General features: G+C 40.6%; 2 protein-coding genes across 3 annotated transcripts; both read left to right on the top strand.

Moving 5' to 3' along the window:
* Positions 24-22,076, top strand: LOC104720034 (nucleoporin nup211-like). 2 transcript variants are annotated; one of them, XM_019231091.1, is made up of 12 exons: positions 24-88; positions 419-551; positions 919-1,588; positions 1,726-3,468; positions 15,098-18,378; positions 18,928-19,554; positions 19,645-20,428; positions 20,503-21,158; positions 21,234-21,369; positions 21,470-21,551; positions 21,648-21,766; positions 21,856-22,076. In XM_019231091.1, the coding sequence occupies exons 2-11, from the start codon at positions 501-503 to the stop codon at positions 21,748-21,750; spliced, it is 8,133 nt and encodes a 2,710-aa protein (XP_019086636.1). In that variant the 5' UTR covers positions 24-88; positions 419-500; the 3' UTR covers positions 21,751-21,766; positions 21,856-22,076. The 2 variants fall into 2 exon arrangements, with proteins under 2 accessions (XP_019086636.1, XP_019086634.1); XM_019231089.1 differs by having other exon boundaries at positions 1,726-5,204; positions 16,834-18,859; positions 19,409-19,554.
* Positions 5,233-10,147, top strand: LOC109126793 (myosin-10-like; the record flags this gene model as incomplete). The annotated part of the gene is made up of 2 exons (XM_019230626.1): positions 5,233-5,613; positions 5,751-10,147. Coding segments are annotated over exons 1-2 (4,665 nt in total), but the record flags the coding sequence as incomplete, so codon positions are not given.

Below are 22,318 nucleotides of genomic sequence, written 5' to 3'. Positions count from 1 at the left end.
TTTCGAGCAATTTGTTCTATAGGAAGGAGATTAACGCTCAAAGTTGATTTCAGTCTCCCTTTGGAGTATTCTCTTCGACCGATCGGGGGTATGCTTTAGCTCAGTTTCGTGATTTTCTTAGCGTATTTATCGATTTTTTTTGTAGTTGTGGAATTTGATATTTAATTGCGGCTTTTGGATCATGGGTTTGGATTGTTCTTCCGTCTTATTTTATCAATGGGGTGTGTTAAACTATTGAATCTGGATATTGATATCTCTGCACAATTTGGGTCTGTTTCTGTTACTTTTTATGCGAATTGGGTTTTGATCTGTGTTGTTCATTATTCTAAAGCCAATATATTGTGTCGGTGCTCTGTGATATTATATAAGTTTTGTTATCTTAGCTCAGTTTTTGTTGTTTTTTTATATTCTGCGTCAGTCAGGAGGCAAGAACCATGATGAGCCAAAATTGGTGTTGATCCACGAATAGTCATTGTGGGAACAAGAACAGAGTGAATCAAATGGACAAGAAAAAGAATCGTAGCGATCCACTTGCTGCTGGGCGTCAGAAGGTTAGTTTCGTTGTCCTTAAAGCTACCTCTTTAGAAATTGTGTAGATATTTTTTATCATCACAAAATGTCAGTAAGAACTAAGAAGAGAGAAGTGTTCTACTGTTTCGTTTCCTTCTGCTGTGTTTATTGTCTAAGTTCATTGTTTAGGAGGAAAACTTGATAGCTTGGTTTCGAGATATCGTGTTCTTTCTTCTTGTCATTAATAAAAGAGGTTAAGTTATTTTGCAATATTTCACCCATTACTTTACCCAACTTGTCTCCACAGTCTATACTTGATTACTTGTCCTGCCTTGATTTATATAGACAGAGAAACATTTGGATGGGATGTGTTTTAATTACTTTTTTTTTTTGTTTATCTCGTTTCAGCTTCAACAGTTTCGTCAAAAGAAGGCTGACAAAGGAAATGATCAGAAAAAGGACTCCAAAGGTAGTACAAGCCAAGGAAAATCCTCCAAAAAATCTGGTAAATCTGAGAAGCATGAGCGTAAACCTGACACAAATGCTGTCAGTGATGAGGCAGAAGCTCCGTCCCATGTGGCTGCAGGAGGAGCTGCATCTCATGTGAATGTTGGTGAGGAGGTTGTCGATTCTCCACAAACTTCTGCAAATGCAAAAGCTCACGAAGATGTTTCAGTCCATGGTTCAGCATCAGAACCTGATACGACTCAGCCAGTAAATACCACGTCTGATGATGGATCTGAAGTGAGAAAAGAAGTAGTTAATTCTGAAAATGATATCAGTATATCATTATCCACTGAAGAAGAGAATATGAAGTCTATCAATAGTGGAAGGGATGGCACAGTAGATTCTCTGACATCTGACCCTGCTGATTCTGAGAAGGGAGTTATACATGACGATGCATCTATTAATGCTGACGAAATCTTTGCTGCTTCTGGAAACATAGCTGAAGGGAAAGGAGTTGAAGTTGAAAGTGGGTCTGGAAGTGTGGAAAAGCCACATCAGCCATCCTCTCTCCATGAATATATTCCTGATGTTTCCTTGATTCGTGCAAGGGGAGATCAGGTAACTGATGTAGGTTGTTCTCTCCTTCTCTTCATGCTTCTCTCTTCAATCAGTTTCTTTATTACCTTTTCTTTGATGGGTGTAAAGAGGTTAGGTTTATTGCAGTCGACCTTTTGATGTGTAATTCAATTCTCATTTATTTCTGGGTAGGGGAAATGCAGGAAGAAGATGGTTCACACATGGAGCAATCTTCTGACTTACTTGCAAAGGCAGGTGTGGATAAGATTGCAACTGAAGAAAGGCAAACAAGCGATCCAGCATCTGCTTCCCCTTCACACTTTTCAGAGGGATCCTCAGTTACACTTGATTCAGTTCAACTAGATGGAATAAGTGGTAATATTAGAAGCCAACAGTTCAGGGAAGCTGCAGAGCTTAATGAAGAGAAACCAGAAACATCTATTCATTTTCCTATGAACAGAGATCACGTACTTTCTGCTGAACCTGAGGAAGGCTCTGTTGCACATATGGCTAGTCAGCTGCAATTGCCTGAGAGCGTCAGTCTATCTGAATCTTCGAGCCATGAGGAACCTCGTAAACTCGACACATTGAATCTATCTGGTGACGTTTCCGTTGCTCATGTTCACGAAGGCCGCTCAGTCAGCTTCTTACAGCTTGTGGATATTGTACGAGGACTTGGACAAGATGAATATCAAATTTTGTGCAATGCAAGAGAGGCTGCTTCCAGTAATGAGCCAGGAACAAGTTCCTTGGAGCGATTAAGAGAAGAACTATTTGTTTCGAGTACCATGGAAGATATACTCCATGTGCAACTCACGGAACAGTCTCATCTACAAAACGAGTTTGATCATCAACATAACCAACTGGTAGCTGAAATATCACAGCTTCGTACATCATATAATGCGGTGACAGAGAGAAATGACTCTCTTGTGGAGGAACTATCAGAGTGCCAGTCTAAACTATATGCTGCCACAAGGTCAAATGAGAAGCTTGAAAATAAGCTTCTTGCTACAGAAGCACAAGTGGAGGATTTCACTACTAAGATGAATGAATTGCAGCTTAGCCTAGAAAAGTCCGTGTTGGATCTATCTGAGGCGAAAGAAAAGTTCATCAATCTTCAGGTGGAGAATGATACGTTGGTTGCAGCCATTTCTTCCGTGAATGATGAGAAAAAGGAACTTCTTGAAGAAAAAAAATCCAAGAACTATGAGATTGAGCATCTTTCGTCTGAGTTAAACAATTGCAAGAACGTGGCGGCCATACTAAAGGCAGAAGTTGAGCAATTGGAAAATACTATTGGTCCACTGAAAGATGAGAAGATGAATCTTATGGATGATAAATATAGTTTATTGGGTGAGGCAGAAAAGTTACAGGAAGAATTGGCAAATTGTAAGACGTTGGCCACCCTGCAAGAGGTGGAAAATTTAAACATAAAGGAGACGCTTTCTTTATTGACAGGCCAGCAGACTAAGTTTGATGAGAACAACCTACGTCTCAGGGAAGAAAATGAGAAAGCACATCTGGAACTGAGTGCACATCTGATCTCGGAGACTTATTTATTGTCCGAGTATTCCAATCTAAAAGAAGGATATTCTTTGTTGAATAATAAGCTCTTGAAGTTTCAAGGGGAAAAGGAACATTTGGTTGAGGAAAATGATAAACTTACGCATGAACTTCTTACTCTTCAAGAGCGTACGTCAACTGTACAAAAAGAGCGGACTCATCTAGAAGTTGAGTTAAAAGAAGCAATAGCGCGCCTCGATAAATTGGCTGAAGAAAATACATCTCTTACTAGCAGCATTATGGTAGAAAAAGCTAGAATGGTAGACATTGGTAACGAGGATGCATCAGGATTGATCAATCAGGAAATTTCTGAGAAACTTGAGAAAAGTTCAGAAGTCGGGGTTAGTAAACAGACCGCATCATTCCTTGAAAATGCGCTATATACAAATTTGGAAGAGGTGATGGAAGAGACGTCTGAGTTTTCTGCCTTGAAGAAGAATCTGGATAAGGGGGAGAAAATGGTTCAGAACCTTGAAGAGGCAATTAAGCAGATCCTTGCTGATTCTTCAATGAGTAAATCTAGCGATAAGGGTGCTACACCAGCAGTATCAAAACTGATTCAAGCTTTTGAGTCAAAGCAGAAACCAGAAGAACAGGAATCGGAAAAAGCACAGTTAAGTGATGATCTATCAGAAGGAGATCAATATGTATCTGTGAATGTGCAGATTAGAAGTTTGAGAGGCTTGCTTGCTCAGTTACTCTTGAATGCTAAGGAGGCTGGTATACAATTCAACCAGTTAAGTGATGACAGGACATCGACAAATCAAAGACTCAAGGAGTTAAATGTTGAGTTCGCATCTCAGCAGGATCACATTGATGTTCTGGAGGCAGATAGTATTGAGAGTAAAATTTCATTTGAAGCTCTGAAGCATTATTCATATGAGCTGCAACATAGAAACCATGAACTTGAACTTCTTTGTGAATCATTAAAGCTAAGAAATGGTAGTATCGGTGTAGAAAACACGGAGCTCAATAAGAAGCTGAGTTCTTGCTTACTAAGAATCGATGAGCTTGAAATTCAGCTGGAAAACTTACAGCAGACTTTAAGTAGCTTTTTGTCCTCAATGGAAGAACAGTTAGTGGCCTTGCAGGATGAATCTGAGAGGGCAATGATGCTAGAACATGAATTGACATCATTGATATCTGAAGTTGGTGAAGCAGTTGTGAGGCTTGATGATTGTCTACTCAGATCTGGCACTTCTGAAGCTTCTGTTGGCTTAGATATGAGCAAGCGCATATCTGGCTCTATTGATATGGCTGTAAAGTTGATTGACGACCTGGAGGCAAAACTTGAAGCTGCTTATGCGAAGCATGAGTCCACCTCAAACCAATATGAGGAATTGAAGCAGAGTTTCAATATTCTGTCTGAGAAGAATGAATTTGCAGCTTCTTCAATGCAGAAGATCTATGCTGATTTGACGAAATTGATTACTGAATCATGTGGGTCAGAGGAGATAGCCAATCTTGAAGTTGAAAACGTAGCTGTCTCTGATCCTTTTAAGGATGGTAGTTTTGAGAATCTGTTGGAGGCTGTCCGAAATAGTCTTTCTGAGAGGCTTGAACTTCGGTCTGTGATTGATAAGCTACAGTCGGACTTGTCGAGTAAATCAAACGATATGGAGGAACTGACGCAGCAAAGCCTTCATTCCAGTTCACTTCGAGAGTTAGTTGAGAAGGTTGAGGGTGTTCTGGAACTTGAAAGTGGAATTAGTTTTGAATCTCCTAGTTCACATGTGGAGTTTCTTGTTTCCCAACTAGTTCAGAAGTTTATAGAGACTGAGGAATTGGCTCATCTCCTCAGAGAACAGTTAGAGGCTAAGGAGAATGAGTTGATGGAGATCCAGGAGAGTTTACTGCACCATAAAACGGAAATAGGTGGTCTCAGGGAAAAGTTAACCCACGCAGAGGAGGCGCTTGTGGCTGTACAATCTGAGTTACAAGATAAATCTAATGAATTTGAACAATCAGAGCAGAGGTTATTATCGACTAGAGAGAAGCTTAGCATAGCTGTTGCTAAAGGAAAAGGCTTGATTGTTCAGCGTGACAATGTCAAGCAGTCATTGGCCGAAACCTCTGCTAAACTACAGAAGTGCTCAGAGGAATTGAATTTGAAGGACTCAAGGGNAGCATCAGAACCTGATACGACTCAGCCAGTAAATACCACGTCTGATGATGGATCTGAAGTGAGAAAAGAAGTAGTTAATTCTGAAAATGATATCAGTATATCATTATCCACTGAAGAAGAGAATATGAAGTCTATCAATAGTGGAAGGGATGGCACAGTAGATTCTCTGACATCTGACCCTGCTGATTCTGAGAAGGGAGTTATACATGACGATGCATCTATTAATGCTGACGAAATCTTTGCTGCTTCTGGAAACATAGCTGAAGGGAAAGGAGTTGAAGTTGAAAGTGGGTCTGGAAGTGTGGAAAAGCCACATCAGCCATCCTCTCTCCATGAATATATTCCTGATGTTTCCTTGATTCGTGCAAGGGGAGATCAGGTAACTGATGTAGGTTGTTCTCTCCTTCTCTTCATGCTTCTCTCTTCAATCAGTTTCTTTATTACCTTTTCTTTGATGGGTGTAAAGAGGTTAGGTTTATTGCAGTCGACCTTTTGATGTGTAATTCAATTCTCATTTATTTCTGGGTAGGGGAAATGCAGGAAGAAGATGGTTCACACATGGAGCAATCTTCTGACTTACTTGCAAAGGCAGGTGTGGATAAGATTGCAACTGAAGAAAGGCAAACAAGCGATCCAGCATCTGCTTCCCCTTCACACTTTTCAGAGGGATCCTCAGTTACACTTGATTCAGTTCAACTAGAAGGAATAAGTGGTAATATTAGAAGCCAACAGTTCAGGGAAGCTGCAGAGCTTAATGAAGAGAAACCAGAAACATCTATTCATTTTCCTGAGAACAGAGATCACGTACTTTCTGCTGAACCTGAGGAAGGCTCTGTTGCACATATGACTAGTCAGCTGCAATTGCCTAAGAGCGTCAGTCTATCTGAATCTTCGAGCCATGAGGAACCTCGTACTATCGACACATTGAATCTATCTGGTGACGTTTCCGTTGCTCATGTTCATGAAGGCCGCTCAGTTAGCTTCGTACAGCTTATGGATATTGTACGAGGACTTGGACAAGATGAATATCAAATTTTGTGCAATGCAAGAGAGGCTGCTTCCAGTAATGAGCCAGGAACAAGTTCCTTGGAGCGATTAAGAGAAGAACTATTTGTTTCGAGTACCATGGAAGATATACTCCATGTGCAACTCAGGGAACAGTCTCATCTACAAAACGAGTTTGATCATCAACATAACCAATCGGTAGCTGAAATATCACAGCTTCGTACATCATATAATGCGGTGACAGAGAGAAATGATTCTCTTGTAGAGGAACTATCAGAGTGCCAGTCTAAACTATATGCTGCCACAAGGTCAAATGAGAAGCTTGAAAATCAGCTTCTTGCTACAGAAGCACAAGTGGAGGATTTCACTACTAAGATGAATGAATTGCAGCTTAGCCTAGAAAAGTCCGTGTTGGATCTATCTGAGACGAAAGAAAAGTTCATCAATCTTCAGGTGGAGAATGATACGTTGGTTGCAGCCATTTCTTCCGTGAATGATGAGAAAAAGGAACTTCTTGAAGAAAAAAAATCCAAGAACTATGAGATTGAGCATCTTTCGTCTGAGTTAAACAATTGCAAGAACGTGGCGGCCATACTAAAGGCAGAAGTTGAGCAATTGGAAAATACTATTGGTCCACTGAAAGATGAGAAGATGAATCTTATGGATGATAAATATAGTTTATTGGGTGAGGCAGAGAAGTTACAGGAAGAATTGGCAAATTGTAAGACGTTGGTCACCCTGCAAGAGGTGGAAAATTCAAACATAAAGGAGACGCTTTCTTTACTGACAGGCCAGCAGACTAAGTTTGATGAGAACAACCTACGTCTCAGGGAAGAAAATGAGAAAGCACATCTAGAACTGAGTGCACATCTGATCTCGGAGACTTATTTATTGTCCGAGTATTCCAATCTAAAAGAAGGATATTCTTTGTTGAATAATAAGCTCTTGAAGTTTCAAGGGGAAAAGGAACATTTGGTTGAGGAAAATGATAAACTTACGCATGAACTTCTTACTCTTCAAGAGCGTACGTCAACTGTACAAGAAGAGCGGACTCATCTAGAAGTTGAGTTAAAAGAAGCAATAGCGCGCCTCGATAAATTGGCTGAAGAAAACACATCTCTTACTAGCAGCATTATGGTCGAAAAAGCTAGAATGGTAGACATTGGTAACGAGGATGCATCAGGATTAATCAATCAGGAAATTTCTGAGAAACTTGAGAAAAGTTCAGAAGTCGGGGTTAGTAAACAGACCGCATCATTCCTTGAAAATGCGCTATATACAAATTTGGAAGAGGTGATAGAAGAGACGTCTGAGTTTTCTGCCTTGAAGAAGAATCTGGATAAGGGGGAGAAAATGGTTCAGAACCTTGAAGAGGCAATTAAGCAGATCCTTGCTGATTCTTCAATGAGTAAATCTAGCGATAAGGGTGCTACACCAGCAGTATCAAAACTGATTCAAGCTTTTGAGTCAAAGCAGAAACCAGAAGAACAGGAATCGGAAAAAGCACAGTTAAGTGATGATCTATCAGAAGGAGATCAATATGTATCTGTGAATGTGCAGATTAGAAGTTTGAGAGGCTTGCTTGCTCAGTTACTCTTGAATGCTAAGGAGGCTGGTATACAATTCAACCAGTTAAGTGATGACAGGACATCGACAAATCAAAGACTCAAGGAGTTAAATGTTGAGTTCGCATCTCAGCAGGATCACATTGATGTTCTGGAGGCAGATAGTATTGAGAGTAAAATTTCATTTGAAGCTCTGAAGCATTATTCATATGAGCTGCAACATAGAAACCATGAACTTGAACTTCTTTGTGAATCATTAAAGCTAAGAAATGGTAGTATCGGTGTAGAAAACACGGAGCTCAATAAGAAGCTGAGTTCTTGCTTACTAAGAATCGATGAGCTTGAAATTCAGCTGGAAAACTTACAGCAGACTTTAAGTAGCTTTTTGTCCTCAATGGAAGAACAGTTAGTGGCCTTGCAGGATGAATCTGAGAGGGCAATGATGCTAGAACATGAATTGACATCATTGATATCTGAAGTTGGTGAAGCAGTTGTGAGGCTTGATGATTGTCTACTCAGATCTGGCACTTCTGAAGCTTCTGTTGGCTTAGATATGAGCAAGCGCATATCTGGCTCTATTGATATGGCTGTAAAGTTGATTGACGACCTGGAGGCAAAACTTGAAGCTGCTTATGCGAAGCATGAGTCCACCTCAAACCAATATGAGGAATTGAAGCAGAGTTTCAATATTCTGTCTGAGAAGAATGAATTTGCAGCTTCTTCAATGCAGAAGATCTATGCTGATTTGACGAAATTGATTACTGAATCATGTGGGTCAGAGGAGATAGCCAATCTTGAAGTTGAAAACGTAGCTGTCTCTGATCCTTTTAAGGATGGTAGTTTTGAGAATCTGTTGGAGGCTGTCCGAAATAGTCTTTCTGAGAGGCTTGAACTTCGGTCTGTGATTGATAAGCTACAGTCGGACTTGTCGAGTAAATCAAACGATATGGAGGAACTGACGCAGCAAAGCCTTCATTCCAGTTCACTTCGAGAGTTAGTTGAGAAGGTTGAGGGTGTTCTGGAACTTGAAAGTGGAATTAGTTTTGAATCTCCTAGTTCACATGTGGAGTTTCTTGTTTCCCAACTAGTTCAGAAGTTTATAGAGACTGAGGAATTGGCTCATCTCCTCAGAGAACAGTTAGAGGCTAAGGAGAATGAGTTGATGGAGATCCAGGAGAGTTTACTGCACCATAAAACGGAAATAGGTGGTCTCAGGGAAAAGTTAACCCACGCAGAGGAGGCGCTTGTGGCTGTACAATCTGAGTTACAAGATAAATCTAATGAATTTGAACAATCAGAGCAGAGGTTATTATCGACTAGAGAGAAGCTTAGCATAGCTGTTGCTAAAGGAAAAGGCTTGATTGTTCAGCGTGACAATGTCAAGCAGTCATTGGCCGAAACCTCTGCTAAACTACAGAAGTGCTCAGAGGAATTGAATTTGAAGGACTCAAGGGTTCTGGAAGTTGAAGCAAAACTTAAGACCTATACGGAGGCAGGTGAACGCGTGGAAGCATTAGAATCTGAGCTTTCATACATCCGAAACTCAGCTACTGCACTCCGGGAATCTTTTCTTCTCAAAGACTCTCTGCTTCACAGAATTGAAGAAATTTTGGAAGATTTGGATCTCCCAGAGCATTTTCATGCTCGAGATATATTGGAAAAGGTGGAGTGGTTAGCAAGATCAGCTAACGGCAACTCTTTGCGTCCCTCTGATTGGGATCAGAAGAGTTCTGATGGAGGTGCGGGATTTGCTCTCTCGGAGCCCTGGCGGGAGGATGTACAATCTGGCACAAGTTCTGAGGATGACTTAAGGATCAAGTTTGAGGAGCTCAAAGGAAAGTTTTATGGATTGGCTGAACAGAATGAAATGCTCGAGCAGTCCTTGATGGAAAGGAATACCTTGGTACAGAAATGGGAAAAACTCCTCGAGAATATTGATATGCCTCCACAGCTACAGTCCATGGAAGTGGAAAACAAGATTGAATGGCTTGCAACTACAATATCAGAGGCTACAGATGAGAGGGATACTCTCCAACAAAAGATTGATAACCTTGAAGTTTATTGTCAATCACTAAGTGCTGATTTGGACGTATCACAAAAGCAAGTTTGTGATGTCGAGGCAAATCTTCAGTCGTGTGTTAATGAGAGGGTGAATCTTTCTGAAAGACTGGAAAGTTTGAATGGTGATCATGAGAGTCTTACTGGGAGGGCCAGTCACCTTGAAGTTGAGAATGAGAAACTGCAGAATCAAGTGAATGATTTGCATGGAAAATTAGTTGAGAAACTTGGGAATGAAGAACATCTTCAGACTATTGAAGGAGAGCTATTGAATTTGAGGTACGTGATTAATGATGTTATANGAACTATTTGTTTCGAGTACCATGGAAGATATACTCCATGTGCAACTCAGGGAACAGTCTCATCTACAAAACGAGTTTGATCATCAACATAACCAATCGGTAGCTGAAATATCACAGCTTCGTACATCATATAATGCGGTGACAGAGAGAAATGATTCTCTTGTANATGGCTTGCAGAATTTGGCTTTGGCAAGTAATTCTGAGAGTTTGGATGGACTGCTGAGAAAGCTGGTAGACTATTATAAGAACATGTTAAAAGCTGAAAGAGATGACAAAGTCTGTGAAACTCGTCCATCAAATGCTTATGTTAGAAGTGGAGAGTCATTGGGTTCAGATGAAGCAACTTCTCATGGGCACCATCCTGAATTGATAGTTGAAGCAACAAGTAGAGACATAACAGTAGTAGAGACACCTGATGTAGCTTCCTTAACAAAAGATCTGGATGAAGCACTGCATGTTCAAAAGCTGACAAGGGAAGAAAGAGATTCATACATGGCAAAACAACAATCCTTGGTTGCTGAAAATGAGGCACTTGATAAGAAAATAGTAGAATTGCAGGAATTTCTTAANCTTGTAGAGGAACTATCAGAGTGCCAGTCTAAACTATATGCTGCCACAAGGTCAAATGAGAAGCTTGAAAATCAGCTTCTTGCTACAGAAGCACAAGTGGAGGATTTCACTACTAAGATGAATGAATTGCAGCTTAGCCTAGAAAAGTCCGTGTTGGATCTATCTGAGGCGAAAGAAAAGTTCATCAATCTTCAGGTGGAGAATGATACGTTGGTTGCAGCCATTTCTTCCGTGAATGATGAGAAAAAGGAACTTCTTGAAGAAAAAGAATCCAAGAACTATGAGATTGAGCATCTTTCGTCTGAGTTAAACAATTGCAAGAACGTGGCGGCCATACTAAAGGCAGAAGTTGAGCAATTGGAAAATACTATTGGTCCACTGAAAGATGAGAAGATGAATCTTATGGATGATAAATATAGTTTATTGGGTGAGGCAGAGAAGTTACAGGAAGAATTGGCAAATTGTAAGACGTTGGTCACCCTGCAAGAGGTGGAAAATTCAAACATAAAGGAGACGCTTTCTTTACTGACAGGCCAGCAGACTAAGTTTGATGAGAACAACCTACGTCTCAGAGAAGAAAATGAGAAAGCACATCTAGAACTGAGTGCACATCTGATCTCGGAGACTTATTTATTGTCCGAGTATTCCAATCTAAAAGAAGGATATTCTTTGTTGAATAATAAGCTCTTGAAGTTTCAAGGGGAAAAGGAACATTTGGTTGAGGAAAATGATAAACTTACGCATGAACTTCTTACTCTTCAAGAGCGTACGTCAACTGTACAAGAAGAGCGGACTCATCTAGAAGTTGAGTTAAAAGAAGCAATAGCGCGCCTCGATAAATTGGCTGAAGAAAACACATCTCTTACTAGCAGCATTATGGTCGAAAAAGCTAGAATGGTAGACATTGGTAACGAGGATGCATCAGGATTGATCAATCAGGAAATTTCTGAGAAACTTGAGAAAAGTTCAGAAGTCGGGGTTAGTAAACAGACCGCATCATTCCTTGAAAATGCGCTATATACAAATTTGGAAGAGGTGATGGAAGAGACGTCTGAGTTTTCTGCCTTGAAGAAGAATCTGGATAAGGGGGAGAAAATGGTTCAGAACCTTGAAGAGGCAATTAAGCAGATCCTTGCTGATTCTTCAATGAGTAAATCTAGGGATAAGGGTGCTACACCAGCAGTATCAAAACTGATTCAAGCTTTTGAGTCAAAGCAGAAACCAGAAGAACAGGAATCGGAAAAAGCACAGTTAACTGATGATCTATCAGAAGGAGATCAATTTGTATCTGTGAATGTGCAGATTAGAAGTTTGAGAGGCTTGCTTGCTCAGTTACTCTTGAATGCTAAGGAGGCTGGTATACAATTCAACCAGTTAAGTGATGACAGGACATCGACAAATCAAAGACTCAAGGAGTTAAATGTTGAGTTCGCATCTCAGCAGGATCACATTGATGTTCTGGAGGCAGATAGTATTGAGAGTAAAATTTCATTTGAAGCTCTGAAGCATTATTCATATGAGCTGCAACATAGAAACCATGAACTTGAACTTCTTTGTGAATCATTAAAGCTAAGAAATGGTAGTATCGGTGTAGAAAACACGGAGCTCAATAAGAAGCTGAGTTCTTGCTTACTGAGAATCGATGAGCTTGAAATTCAGCTGGAAAACTTACAGCAGACTTTAAGTAGCTTTTTGTCCTCAATGGAAGAACAGTTAGTGGCCTTGCAGGATGAATCTGAGAGGGCAATGATGCTAGAACATGAATTGACATCATTGATGTCTGAATTTGGTGAAGCAGTTGTGAGGCTGGATGATTGTCTACTCAGATCTGGCACTTCTGTAGCTTCTGTTGGCTTAGATATGAGCAAGCGCATATCTGGTTCTGTTGATATGGCTGTAAAGATGATTGACGATCTGGAGGCAAAACTTGAAGCTGCTTATGCGAAGCATGAGTCCACCTCAAACCAATATGAGGAATTGAAGCAGAGTTTCAGTACTCTGTTTGAGAAGAATGAATTTGCAGCTTCTTCAATGCAGAAGATCTATGCTGATTTGACAAAATTGATTACTGAATCATGTGGGTCAGAGGAAATAGCCAATCTTGAAGTTGAAAATGTAGCTGTCTCTGATCCTTTTAAGGATGGTAGTTTTGAGAATCTGATGGAGGCTGTGCGAAATATTCTTTCTGAGAGGCTTGAACTTCGGTCTGTGATTGATAAGCTACAGTCGGACTTGTCGAGTAAATCAAACGATATGGAGGAACTGGCGCAGCAAAGCCTTCATTCCACTTCACTTCGAGAGTTAGTTGGGAAGGTTGAGGGTGTTCTGGAACTTGAAAGTGGAATTAGTTCTGAATCTCCTAGTTCACATGTGGAGTTTCTTGTTTCCCAACTTGTTCAGAAGTTTATAGAGACTGAGGAATTGGCTCATCTCCTCAGAAAACAGTTAGAGGCTAAGGAGAATGAGTTGATGGAGATCCAGGAGAGTTTACTGCATCATAAATCGGAAATAGGTGGTCTCAGGGAAAATTTAACCCACGCAGAGGAGTCGCTTGTGGCTGTACAATCTGAGTTACAAGATAAATCTAATGAATGTGAACAATCAGAGCAGAGGTTATTATCGACTAGAGAGAAGCTTAGCATAGCTGTTGCTAAAGGAAAAGGTTTGATTGTTCAGCGTGACAATGTCAAGCAGTCATTGGCCGAAACCTCTGCTAAACTACAGAAGTGCTCAGAGGAATTGAATTTGAAGGACTCAAGGCTTCTGGAAGTTGAAGCAAAACTTAAGACCTATACGGAGGCAGGTGAACGCGTGGAAGCATTAGAATCTGAGCTTTCATACATCCGAAACTCAGCTACTGCACTGCGGGAATCTTTTCTTCTCAAAGACTCTCTGCTTCACAGAATTGAAGAAATTTTGGAAGATTTGGATCTCCCAGAGCATTTTCATGCTCGAGATATATTGGAAAAGGTGGAGTGGTTAGCAAGATCAGCTAACGGCAACTCTTTGCGTCCCTCTGATTGGGATCAGAAGAGTTCTGATGGCGGTGCGGGATTTGCTATCTCGGAGCCCTGGCGGGAGGATGTACAAACTGGCACAAGTTCTGAGGATGACTTAAGGATCAAGTTTGAGGAGCTAAAAGGGAAGTTTTATGGATTGGCTGAACAGAATGAAATGCTCGAGCAGTCCTTGATGGAAAGGAATACCTTGGTACAGAAATGGGAAAAACTCCTCGAGAATATTGATATGCCTCCACAGCTACAGTCCATGGAAGTGGAAAACAAGATTGAATGGCTTGCAACTTCAATATCGGAGGCTACAGATGAGAGGGATACTCTCCAACAAAAGATTGATAACCTTGAAGTCTATTGTCAATCACTAAGTGCTGATTTGGAAGTCTCACAAAAGCAAGTATGTGATGTCGAGGCAAATCTTCAGTCGTGTGTTAATGAGAGGGTGAATCTTTCTGAAAGACTGGAAAGTTTGAATGGTGATCATGAGAGTCTTACTGGGAGGGCCAGTCACCTTGAAGTTGAGAATGAGAAACTGCAGAATCAAGTGAATGATTTGCATGGAAAATTAGTTGAGAAACTTGGGAATGAAGAACATCTTCAGACTATTGAAGGAGAGCTATTGAATTTGAGGTACGTGATTAATGATGTTATACAGGAAGATGGCTTGCAGAATTTGGCTTTGGCAAGTAATTCTGAGAGTTTGGATGGACTGCTGAGAAAGCTGGTAGACTATTATAAGAACATGTTAAAAGCTGAAAGAGATGACAAAGTCTGTGAAACTCGTCCATCAAATGCTTATGTTAGAAGTGGAGAGTCATTGGGTTCAGATGAAGCAACTTCTCATGGGCACCATCCTGAATTGATAGTTGAAGCAACAAGTAGAGACATAACAGTAGTAGAGACACCTGATGTAGCTTCCTTAACAAAAGATCTGGATGAAGCACTGCATGTTCAAAAGCTGACAAGGGAAGAAAGAGATTCATACATGGCAAAACAACAATCCTTGGTTGCTGAAAATGAGGCACTTGATAAGAAAATATTAGAATTGCAGGAGTTTCTTAAAGAAGAAGAGCAGAGATCAGCCTCTGCAAGAGAGAAATTAAATGTAGCTGTTAGGAAAGGGAAAGCGTTGGTCCAACTAAGGGATAGTCTGAAGCAAACTATTGAAGAGATGAACGCTGAGCTTGGTCGCCTGAAATCAGAGATTATGAACCGAGATGAAATGCTCTTAGAGAATGGAAATAAAGTTAGGGAGTTGGAATCTTACACTGTAAGGGTAGAAGCCCTAGAATCTGAGTGCCAATTGTTGAAAAGTCATTTGGAAGAAACAGAAAATTTACTGCAAGAAANCATTCCTTGAAAATGCGCTATATACAAATTTGGAAGAGGTGATGGAAGATACGTCTGAGTTTTCTGCCTTGAAGAAGAATCTGGAGAAGGCGGAGAAAATGGTTCAGAACCTTGAAGAGGCAATTAAGCAGATCCTTGCTGATTCTTCGGTGAGTAAATCTAGCGATAAGGGTGCCACACCAGCAGTATCAAAACTAATTCAAGCTTTTGAGTCAAAGCAGAATCCAGAAGAACAGGAATCCGAAAAATCACAGTTAACTGATGATCTGTCAGAAGGAGATCAATTTGTATCTGTGAATGTGCAGATTAGAAGTTTGAGAGGCTTGCTTGCTCAGTTACTCTTGAATGCTAAGGAGGCTGGTATACAATTCAACCAGTTAAGTGATGACAGGACATCGACAAATCAAAGACTCGAGGAGTTAAATGTTGAGTTCGCATCTCAGCAGGATCACATTAATGTTCTGGAGGCAGATAGTATTGAGAGTAAAATTTCATTTGAAGCTCTGAAGCATTATTCATATGAGCTGCAACATAGAAACCATGAACTTGAACTTCTTTGTGAATCATTAAAGCTAAGAAATGGTAGTATCGGTGTAGAAAACACGGAGCTCAATAAGAAGCTGAGTTCTTGCTTACTGAGAATTGATGAGCTTGAAATTCAGCTGGAAAACTTACAGCAGACTTTAAGTAGCTTTTTGTCCTCAATGGAAGAACAGTTAGTGGCCTTGCAGGATGAATCTGAGAGGGCAATGATGCTAGAACATGAATTGACATCATTGATATCTGAAGTTGGTGAAGCAGTTGTGAGGCTTGATGATTGTCTACTCAGATCTGGCACTTCTGAAGCTTCTGTTGGCTTAGATATGAGCAAGCGCATATCTGGCTCTATTGATATGGCTGTAAAGTTGATTGACGACCTGGAGGCAAAACTTGAAGCTGCTTATGCGAAGCATGAGTCCACCTCAAACCAATATGAGGAATTGAAGCAGAGTTTCAATATTCTGTCTGAGAAGAATGAATTTGCAGCTTCTTCAATGCAGAAGATCTATGCTGATTTGACGAAATTGATTACTGAATCATGTGGGTCAGAGGAGATAGCCAATCTTGAAGTTGAAAACGTAGCTGTCTCTGATCCTTTTAAGGATGGTAGTTTTGAGAATCTGTTGGAGGCTGTCCGAAATAGTCTTTCTGAGAGGCTTGAACTTCGGTCTGTGATTGATAAGCTACAGTCGGACTTGTCGAGTAAATCAAACGATATGGAGGAACTGACGCAGCAAAGCCTTCATTCCAGTTCACTTCGAGAGTTAGTTGAGAAGGTTGAGGGTGTTCTGGAACTTGAAAGTGGAATTAGTTTTGAATCTCCTAGTTCACATGTGGAGTTTCTTGTTTCCCAACTAGTTCAGAAGTTTATAGAGACTGAGGAATTGGCTCATCTCCTCAGAGAACAGTTAGAGGCTAAGGAGAATGAGTTGATGGAGATCCAGGAGAGTTTACTGCACCATAAAACGGAAATAGGTGGTCTCAGGGAAAAGTTAACCCACGCAGAGGAGGCGCTTGTGGCTGTACAATCTGAGTTACAAGATAAATCTAATGAATTTGAACAATCAGAGCAGAGGTTATTATCGACTAGAGAGAAGCTTAGCATAGCTGTTGCTAAAGGAAAAGGCTTGATTGTTCAGCGTGACAATGTCAAGCAGTCATTGGCCGAAACCTCTGCTAAACTACAGAAGTGCTCAGAGGAATTGAATTTGAAGGACTCAAGGGTTCTGGAAGTTGAAGCAAAACTTAAGACCTATACGGAGGCAGGTGAACGCGTGGAAGCATTAGAATCTGAGCTTTCATACATCCGAAACTCAGCTACTGCACTCCGGGAATCTTTTCTTCTCAAAGACTCTCTGCTTCACAGAATTGAAGAAATTTTGGAAGATTTGGATCTCCCAGAGCATTTTCATGCTCGAGATATATTGGAAAAGGTGGAGTGGTTAGCAAGATCAGCTAACGGCAACTCTTTGCGTCCCTCTGATTGGGATCAGAAGAGTTCTGATGGAGGTGCGGGATTTGCTCTCTCGGAGCCCTGGCGGGAGGATGTACAATCTGGCACAAGTTCTGAGGATGACTTAAGGATCAAGTTTGAGGAGCTCAAAGGAAAGTTTTATGGATTGGCTGAACAGAATGAAATGCTCGAGCAGTCCTTGATGGAAAGGAATACCTTGGTACAGAAATGGGAAAAACTCCTCGAGAATATTGATATGCCTCCACAGCTACAGTCCATGGAAGTGGAAAACAAGATTGAATGGCTTGCAACTACAATATCAGAGGCTACAGATGAGAGGGATACTCTCCAACAAAAGATTGATAACCTTGAAGTCTATTGTCAATCACTAAGTGCTGATTTGGACGTCTCACAAAAGCAAGTTTGTGATGTCGAGGCAAATCTTCAGTCGTGTGTTAATGAGAGGGTGAATCTTTCTGAAAGACTGGAAAGTTTGAATGGTGATCATGAGAGTCTTACTGGGAGGGCCAGTCACCTTGAAGTTGAGAATGAGAAACTGCAGAATCAAGTGAATGATTTGCATGGAAAACTAGTTGAGAAACTTGGGAATGAAGAACATCTTCAGACTATTGAAGGAGAGCTATTGAATTTGAGGTACGTGATTAATGATGTTATCCAGGAAGATGGCTTGCAGAATTTGGCTTTGGCAAGTAATTCTGAGAGTTTGGATGGACTGCTGAGACAGCTGATAGACTATTATAAGAATATGTTAAAAGCTGAAAGAGATGACAAAGTCTGTGAAACTCGTCCATCAAATGCTGATGTTAGAAGTGGAGAGTCATTGGGTTCAGATGAAGCAACTTCTCATGGGCACCATCCTGAATTGATAGTTGAAGCAACAAGTAGAGACATAACCGTAGTAGAGACACCTGATGTAGCTTCCTTAACAAAAGATCTGGATGAAGCACTGCATGTTCAAAAGCTGACAAGGGAAGAAAGAGATTCATACATGGCAAAACAACAATCCTTGGTTGCTGAAAATGAGGCACTTGATAAGAAAATAGTAGAATTGCAGGAATTTCTTAAAGAAGAAGAGCAGAAATCAGCCTCTGCAAGAGAGAAATTAAATGTAGCTGTTAGGAAAGGGAAAGCGTTGGTCCAACTAAGGGATAGCCTGAAGCAAACTATTGAAGAGTTGAACGCTGAGCTTGGTCGCCTGAAATCAGAGATTATCAACCGAGATGAAATACTCTTAGAGAATGAAAATAAAGTTAGGGAGTTGGAATCTTACACTGTAAGGGTAGAAGCCCTAGAGTCTGAGTGCCAATTGTTGAAAAGTCATTTGGAAGAAAAAGAAAATTTACTGCAGGAACGAAGTGGTACATTGAGCATGACGTTGAATGTGTTGAATAGCATTGATATTGGTGATGAAGGTGACAGAAATGATCCAGTTCTGAAGCTTCAACGTATCTCACAACTGTTTCAAAATATGAGTACAGCCATGTCTTCTGCTGAGCAGGAGTCGAGAAAATCCAGAAGAGCAGCTGAGTTGCTACTTGCCGAGTTGAACGAGGTTCAGGAGAGAAACGATAGTCTGCAAGAGGAGCTATCAAAATTTACATATGAAATCCAGCAACTCTCCAGGCAGAAGGATGATGCAGAGGCTGCAAAATCACATTTTGAAAATTTATCAGCAATCAACAGTGAAGAAAAGAAGAAGCTTTATGGTCAACTGTTGTCCTTCGGAACTAGTGTGAACTCTCTAAAGAAAATACTCGCAGGTACCAGCAGTTGCCTNCTCTTAGAGAATGAAAATAAAGTTAGGGAGTTGGAATCTTACACTGTAAGGGTAGAAGCCCTAGAGTCTGAGTGCCAATTGTTGAAAAGTCATTTGGAAGAAACAGAAAATTTACTGCAGGAACGAAGTGGTACATTGAGCATGACGTTGAATGTGTTGAATAGCATTGATATTGGTGATGAAGGGGACAGAAATGATCCAGTTCTGAAGCTTCAACGTATCTCACAACTGTTTCAAAATATGAGTACAGCCATGTCTTCTGCTGAGCAGGAGTCGAGAAAATCCAGAAGAGCAGCTGAGTTGCTACTTGCCGAGTTGGACGAGGTTCAGGAGAGAAACGATAGTCTGCAAGAGGGGCTATCGAAATGTACAGATAAAATCCAGCAACTTTCCAAGGAGAAGGATGCAGCAGAGGCTGAAAAATCACATTTTGAAAACTTATCAGCAGTCAACAGTGAAGAAAAGAAGAAGCTTTATGGTCAACTGCTGTCCTTCGGAACTAGTGTGAACTCTCTAAAGAAAATACTCGCAGGTACCAGCAGTTGCCTAGCTGATATTTTCACTATGGATATGGAGTTTCTGCATCATCTGAAGGCAAATATGGAATCATGTGCGAAGCAAACTGGTACTAATTTGTCTGGCTGGCCGCAGCTCGGTTCTGGGAATTTCGTAGAAAAGGTATTTTAGATCCTTTCAACAGCTTATCATGGTGTACGTTCTAAATTTTTCTGCCACTGACTGTTCCTAAATTTTCCCCTCTCTGCCTAGGAAATCTTTTCACGCTTGAGTGCTGCTTGGTCTAACAACAACTTGCATGAGATTTCAAGTGGTGGAAACATTACCGAAATTTGTGGTTCTCTCTCACAAAACCTTGATCAGTTTGTGGATGATGTTAGCCATCTCGAAGAGAATGTAAGCAAGCACTTGGCATCATGGCACGACCAGATTAATATTGTATGCAACAGTCTGGACACCGTATTTAAGTCTATCGGAACAGGAACGGAGTCAGAAATTGCTGCTCTGGGTGAAAGAGTTGCCTTGCTTCATAAAGCATGTTCTAGTGTGTTGGTGGAAATTGAAAACCGTAAAGCCGAACTTGTTGGAAATGACAATTTCAATATGGGTCTCCATCAAGTAGATGAGCATTCGTCCATGGAATCTGTCAGGTCCATGGTAAATAGGCTATCGTCAGCTGTTAAGGAACTTGTTGTAGTAAATGCTGAGGCTGTGGAGAAAAATGAAAAGGAGATGAAGGTAATCATCACCAATTTGCAAAGGGAGTTACATGAAAAGGACATCCAAAATGATAGGATGTGCAATGAACTTGTGGGTCAAGTTAAGGAAGCCCAGGCTGGTGCCAAAATTTTTGCAGAAGATCTTCAATCTGCCAGTGCCCGGATGCGTGATATGCAAGACCAGCTGGGGATTTTGGTTCAGGAACGGGATTCTATGAAGGAGAGAGTTAAAGAGCTGCAAGCACGGCAGACATCACACTCAGAATTACAGGAGAAGGTCACATCGCTTAGTGATGTTGTAACTGCAAAAGACCAAGGTCAGTATTTCAATTTGAAACTTTTGCTTTTTCACTGTCACACAGATCATCTAATACGTAACTGTTTGCTGCAGAAATTGAGGCATTAATGCAAGCGCTTGACGAGGAAGAGTCTCAGATGGAGGATCTAAAACACAGGGTTACAGAATTAGAACAGGAAGTGCAACAGAAGAACCTAGATTTGCAGAAAGCTGAAGCTTCTCGTGGGAAGATTTCCAAGAAGCTATCAATTACTGTGGATAAATTCGATGAGCTCCATCATCTCTCTGAAAATCTTCTCGTTGAAATCGAGAAACTTCAACAGCAAGTGCAAGATCGAGATACCGAGGTTTCTTTCTTAAGACAAGAAGTCACTAGGTGCACCAATGAAGCTCTTGCTGCTTCTCAGATGGACATTAAGAGAGATTCAGAAGATATCCAAACTTTACTTTCTTGGTTTGACACGATAGCTTTGCTACTTGGTCTAGAAGATTCACCTTCCACTGATACTCACAGTCACATAAACCACTACATGGAGACACTTGAGAAAAGGATTGCATCTATACTATCTGAGGTAGACGAATTACGGTTGGTTGGACAAAGCAAGGACGCATTGCTGGAAGCTGAGAGGAGTAGAGTGGCTGAGCTGAGACAGAAAGAAGCAACTCTGGAAAAATTCTTACATGAGAAAGAATCCCAACCAAACATGTCAACAAGCTCGACGTCAGAGATTGTTGAAGTGGAACCTCTGGTAAGCTTTGATCCTGTTGGGGATAGATACACCATTCCAGATGCCTATAAAATTTTAATTTCGGGGTTTTCGCAGATAAACAAATGGACGAAAACAACAGTCCCATCTCAAGTCCGGAGTTTGCGTAAAGGGAACAACGACCAAGTGGCCATTAGTATAGATGCAGATCAAGCTGATCAAAGTGGTAGCTTAGAAGAAGATGATGATAAAGGTAACTAAACTTGTCCCTAAATATATAGTACTTTAGTTAATCGCTACACATTCTCTTAGTAACATCACCATTTGCATTTTTTTTTTGGCTGCGTTTTTAGCTCATGGTTTCAGATCAATGTCTACGTCGAGAATCATTCCTAGATTCACAAGACCCCTCACAAACATGGTCGATGGTTTATGGTCAGCCTCTTTCCATTCATCGATCTCATTCAATTTAAAAGTTCCTAATTATGATCTAACAAAAAGGGATTCTGTTTTTTCTGGTTTCTTTGTCAGGGTCTCTTGTGATCGGACGCTCATGAGACAACCTGCGTTACGGTTAGGGATCATGATTTACTGGGCGATATTGCATGCTCTATTGGCTGCTTTCGTCGTCTAACCAAACTTCTAATTTCGTAAGCTCATTACTGACCTTTTTCCCAAGTCACAAAACAGTAGCTTCCTTTTCTAAGCTCTAATACGTGTTTTTATTATATCTTTGCAGCTGGGTTGTCGGTATACTCAAAATGGTGTGTTGTCTTCACTATATGTTTTTGTTTATTGTCCTTCATTCATTGATTAGCTTTGTTATTAACCAAGCAAATTGTGGTTTCACCATTTTTATTGATCCGAATCACAAGCTGCTTGGCTTTACAAACGAATAAGAAAATCGTAGTTAGCTGTTGGAAAAGATTATATGGAGTAGAAGTGCTATTTCTATTTTCATCTACATTCTTTTTAAATATACAAGGCAATGCATCACATTTACCAAAATAAAAATACATATAAGAGAGTATCACGCCGTCAGAAAAAAATATAAGATTGCTCCAGTTCGAAAATGTAAACTAAAAAGGACAGTTTTATATATGAAAAGGCCGGTGTGAAGCCCAATAACAGTATAAAAGTAGAGGCCCAAAACATAAAATTCGGGCTTTACTGTGTTTATGTTAAAGTTGACGCGCTTACAA

This window comes from Camelina sativa, chromosome 10 (genome assembly GCF_000633955.1).
Source record: "Camelina sativa cultivar DH55 chromosome 10, Cs, whole genome shotgun sequence".
Taxonomy (NCBI): domain Eukaryota; kingdom Viridiplantae; phylum Streptophyta; class Magnoliopsida; order Brassicales; family Brassicaceae; genus Camelina; species Camelina sativa.
This window is presented reverse-complemented; position numbering and strand designations above follow the sequence as displayed.

Excerpts from the sequence above, each read along its gene's own strand:
- LOC104720034 (XM_019231091.1), top strand. The coding sequence starts at position 501 with ATGGACAAGAAAAAGAATCGTAGCGATCCACTTGCTGCTGGGCGTCAG. Across the intron at positions 552-918 it reads TTGCTGCTGGGCGTCAGAAG|CTTCAACAGTTTCGTCAAAA; the intron begins GTTAGTTTCGTT and ends ATCTCGTTTCAG. Across the intron at positions 3,469-15,097 it reads GACCGCATCATTCCTTGAAA|ATGCGCTATATACAAATTTG; the intron begins ATGCGCTATATA and ends CATTCCTTGAAA.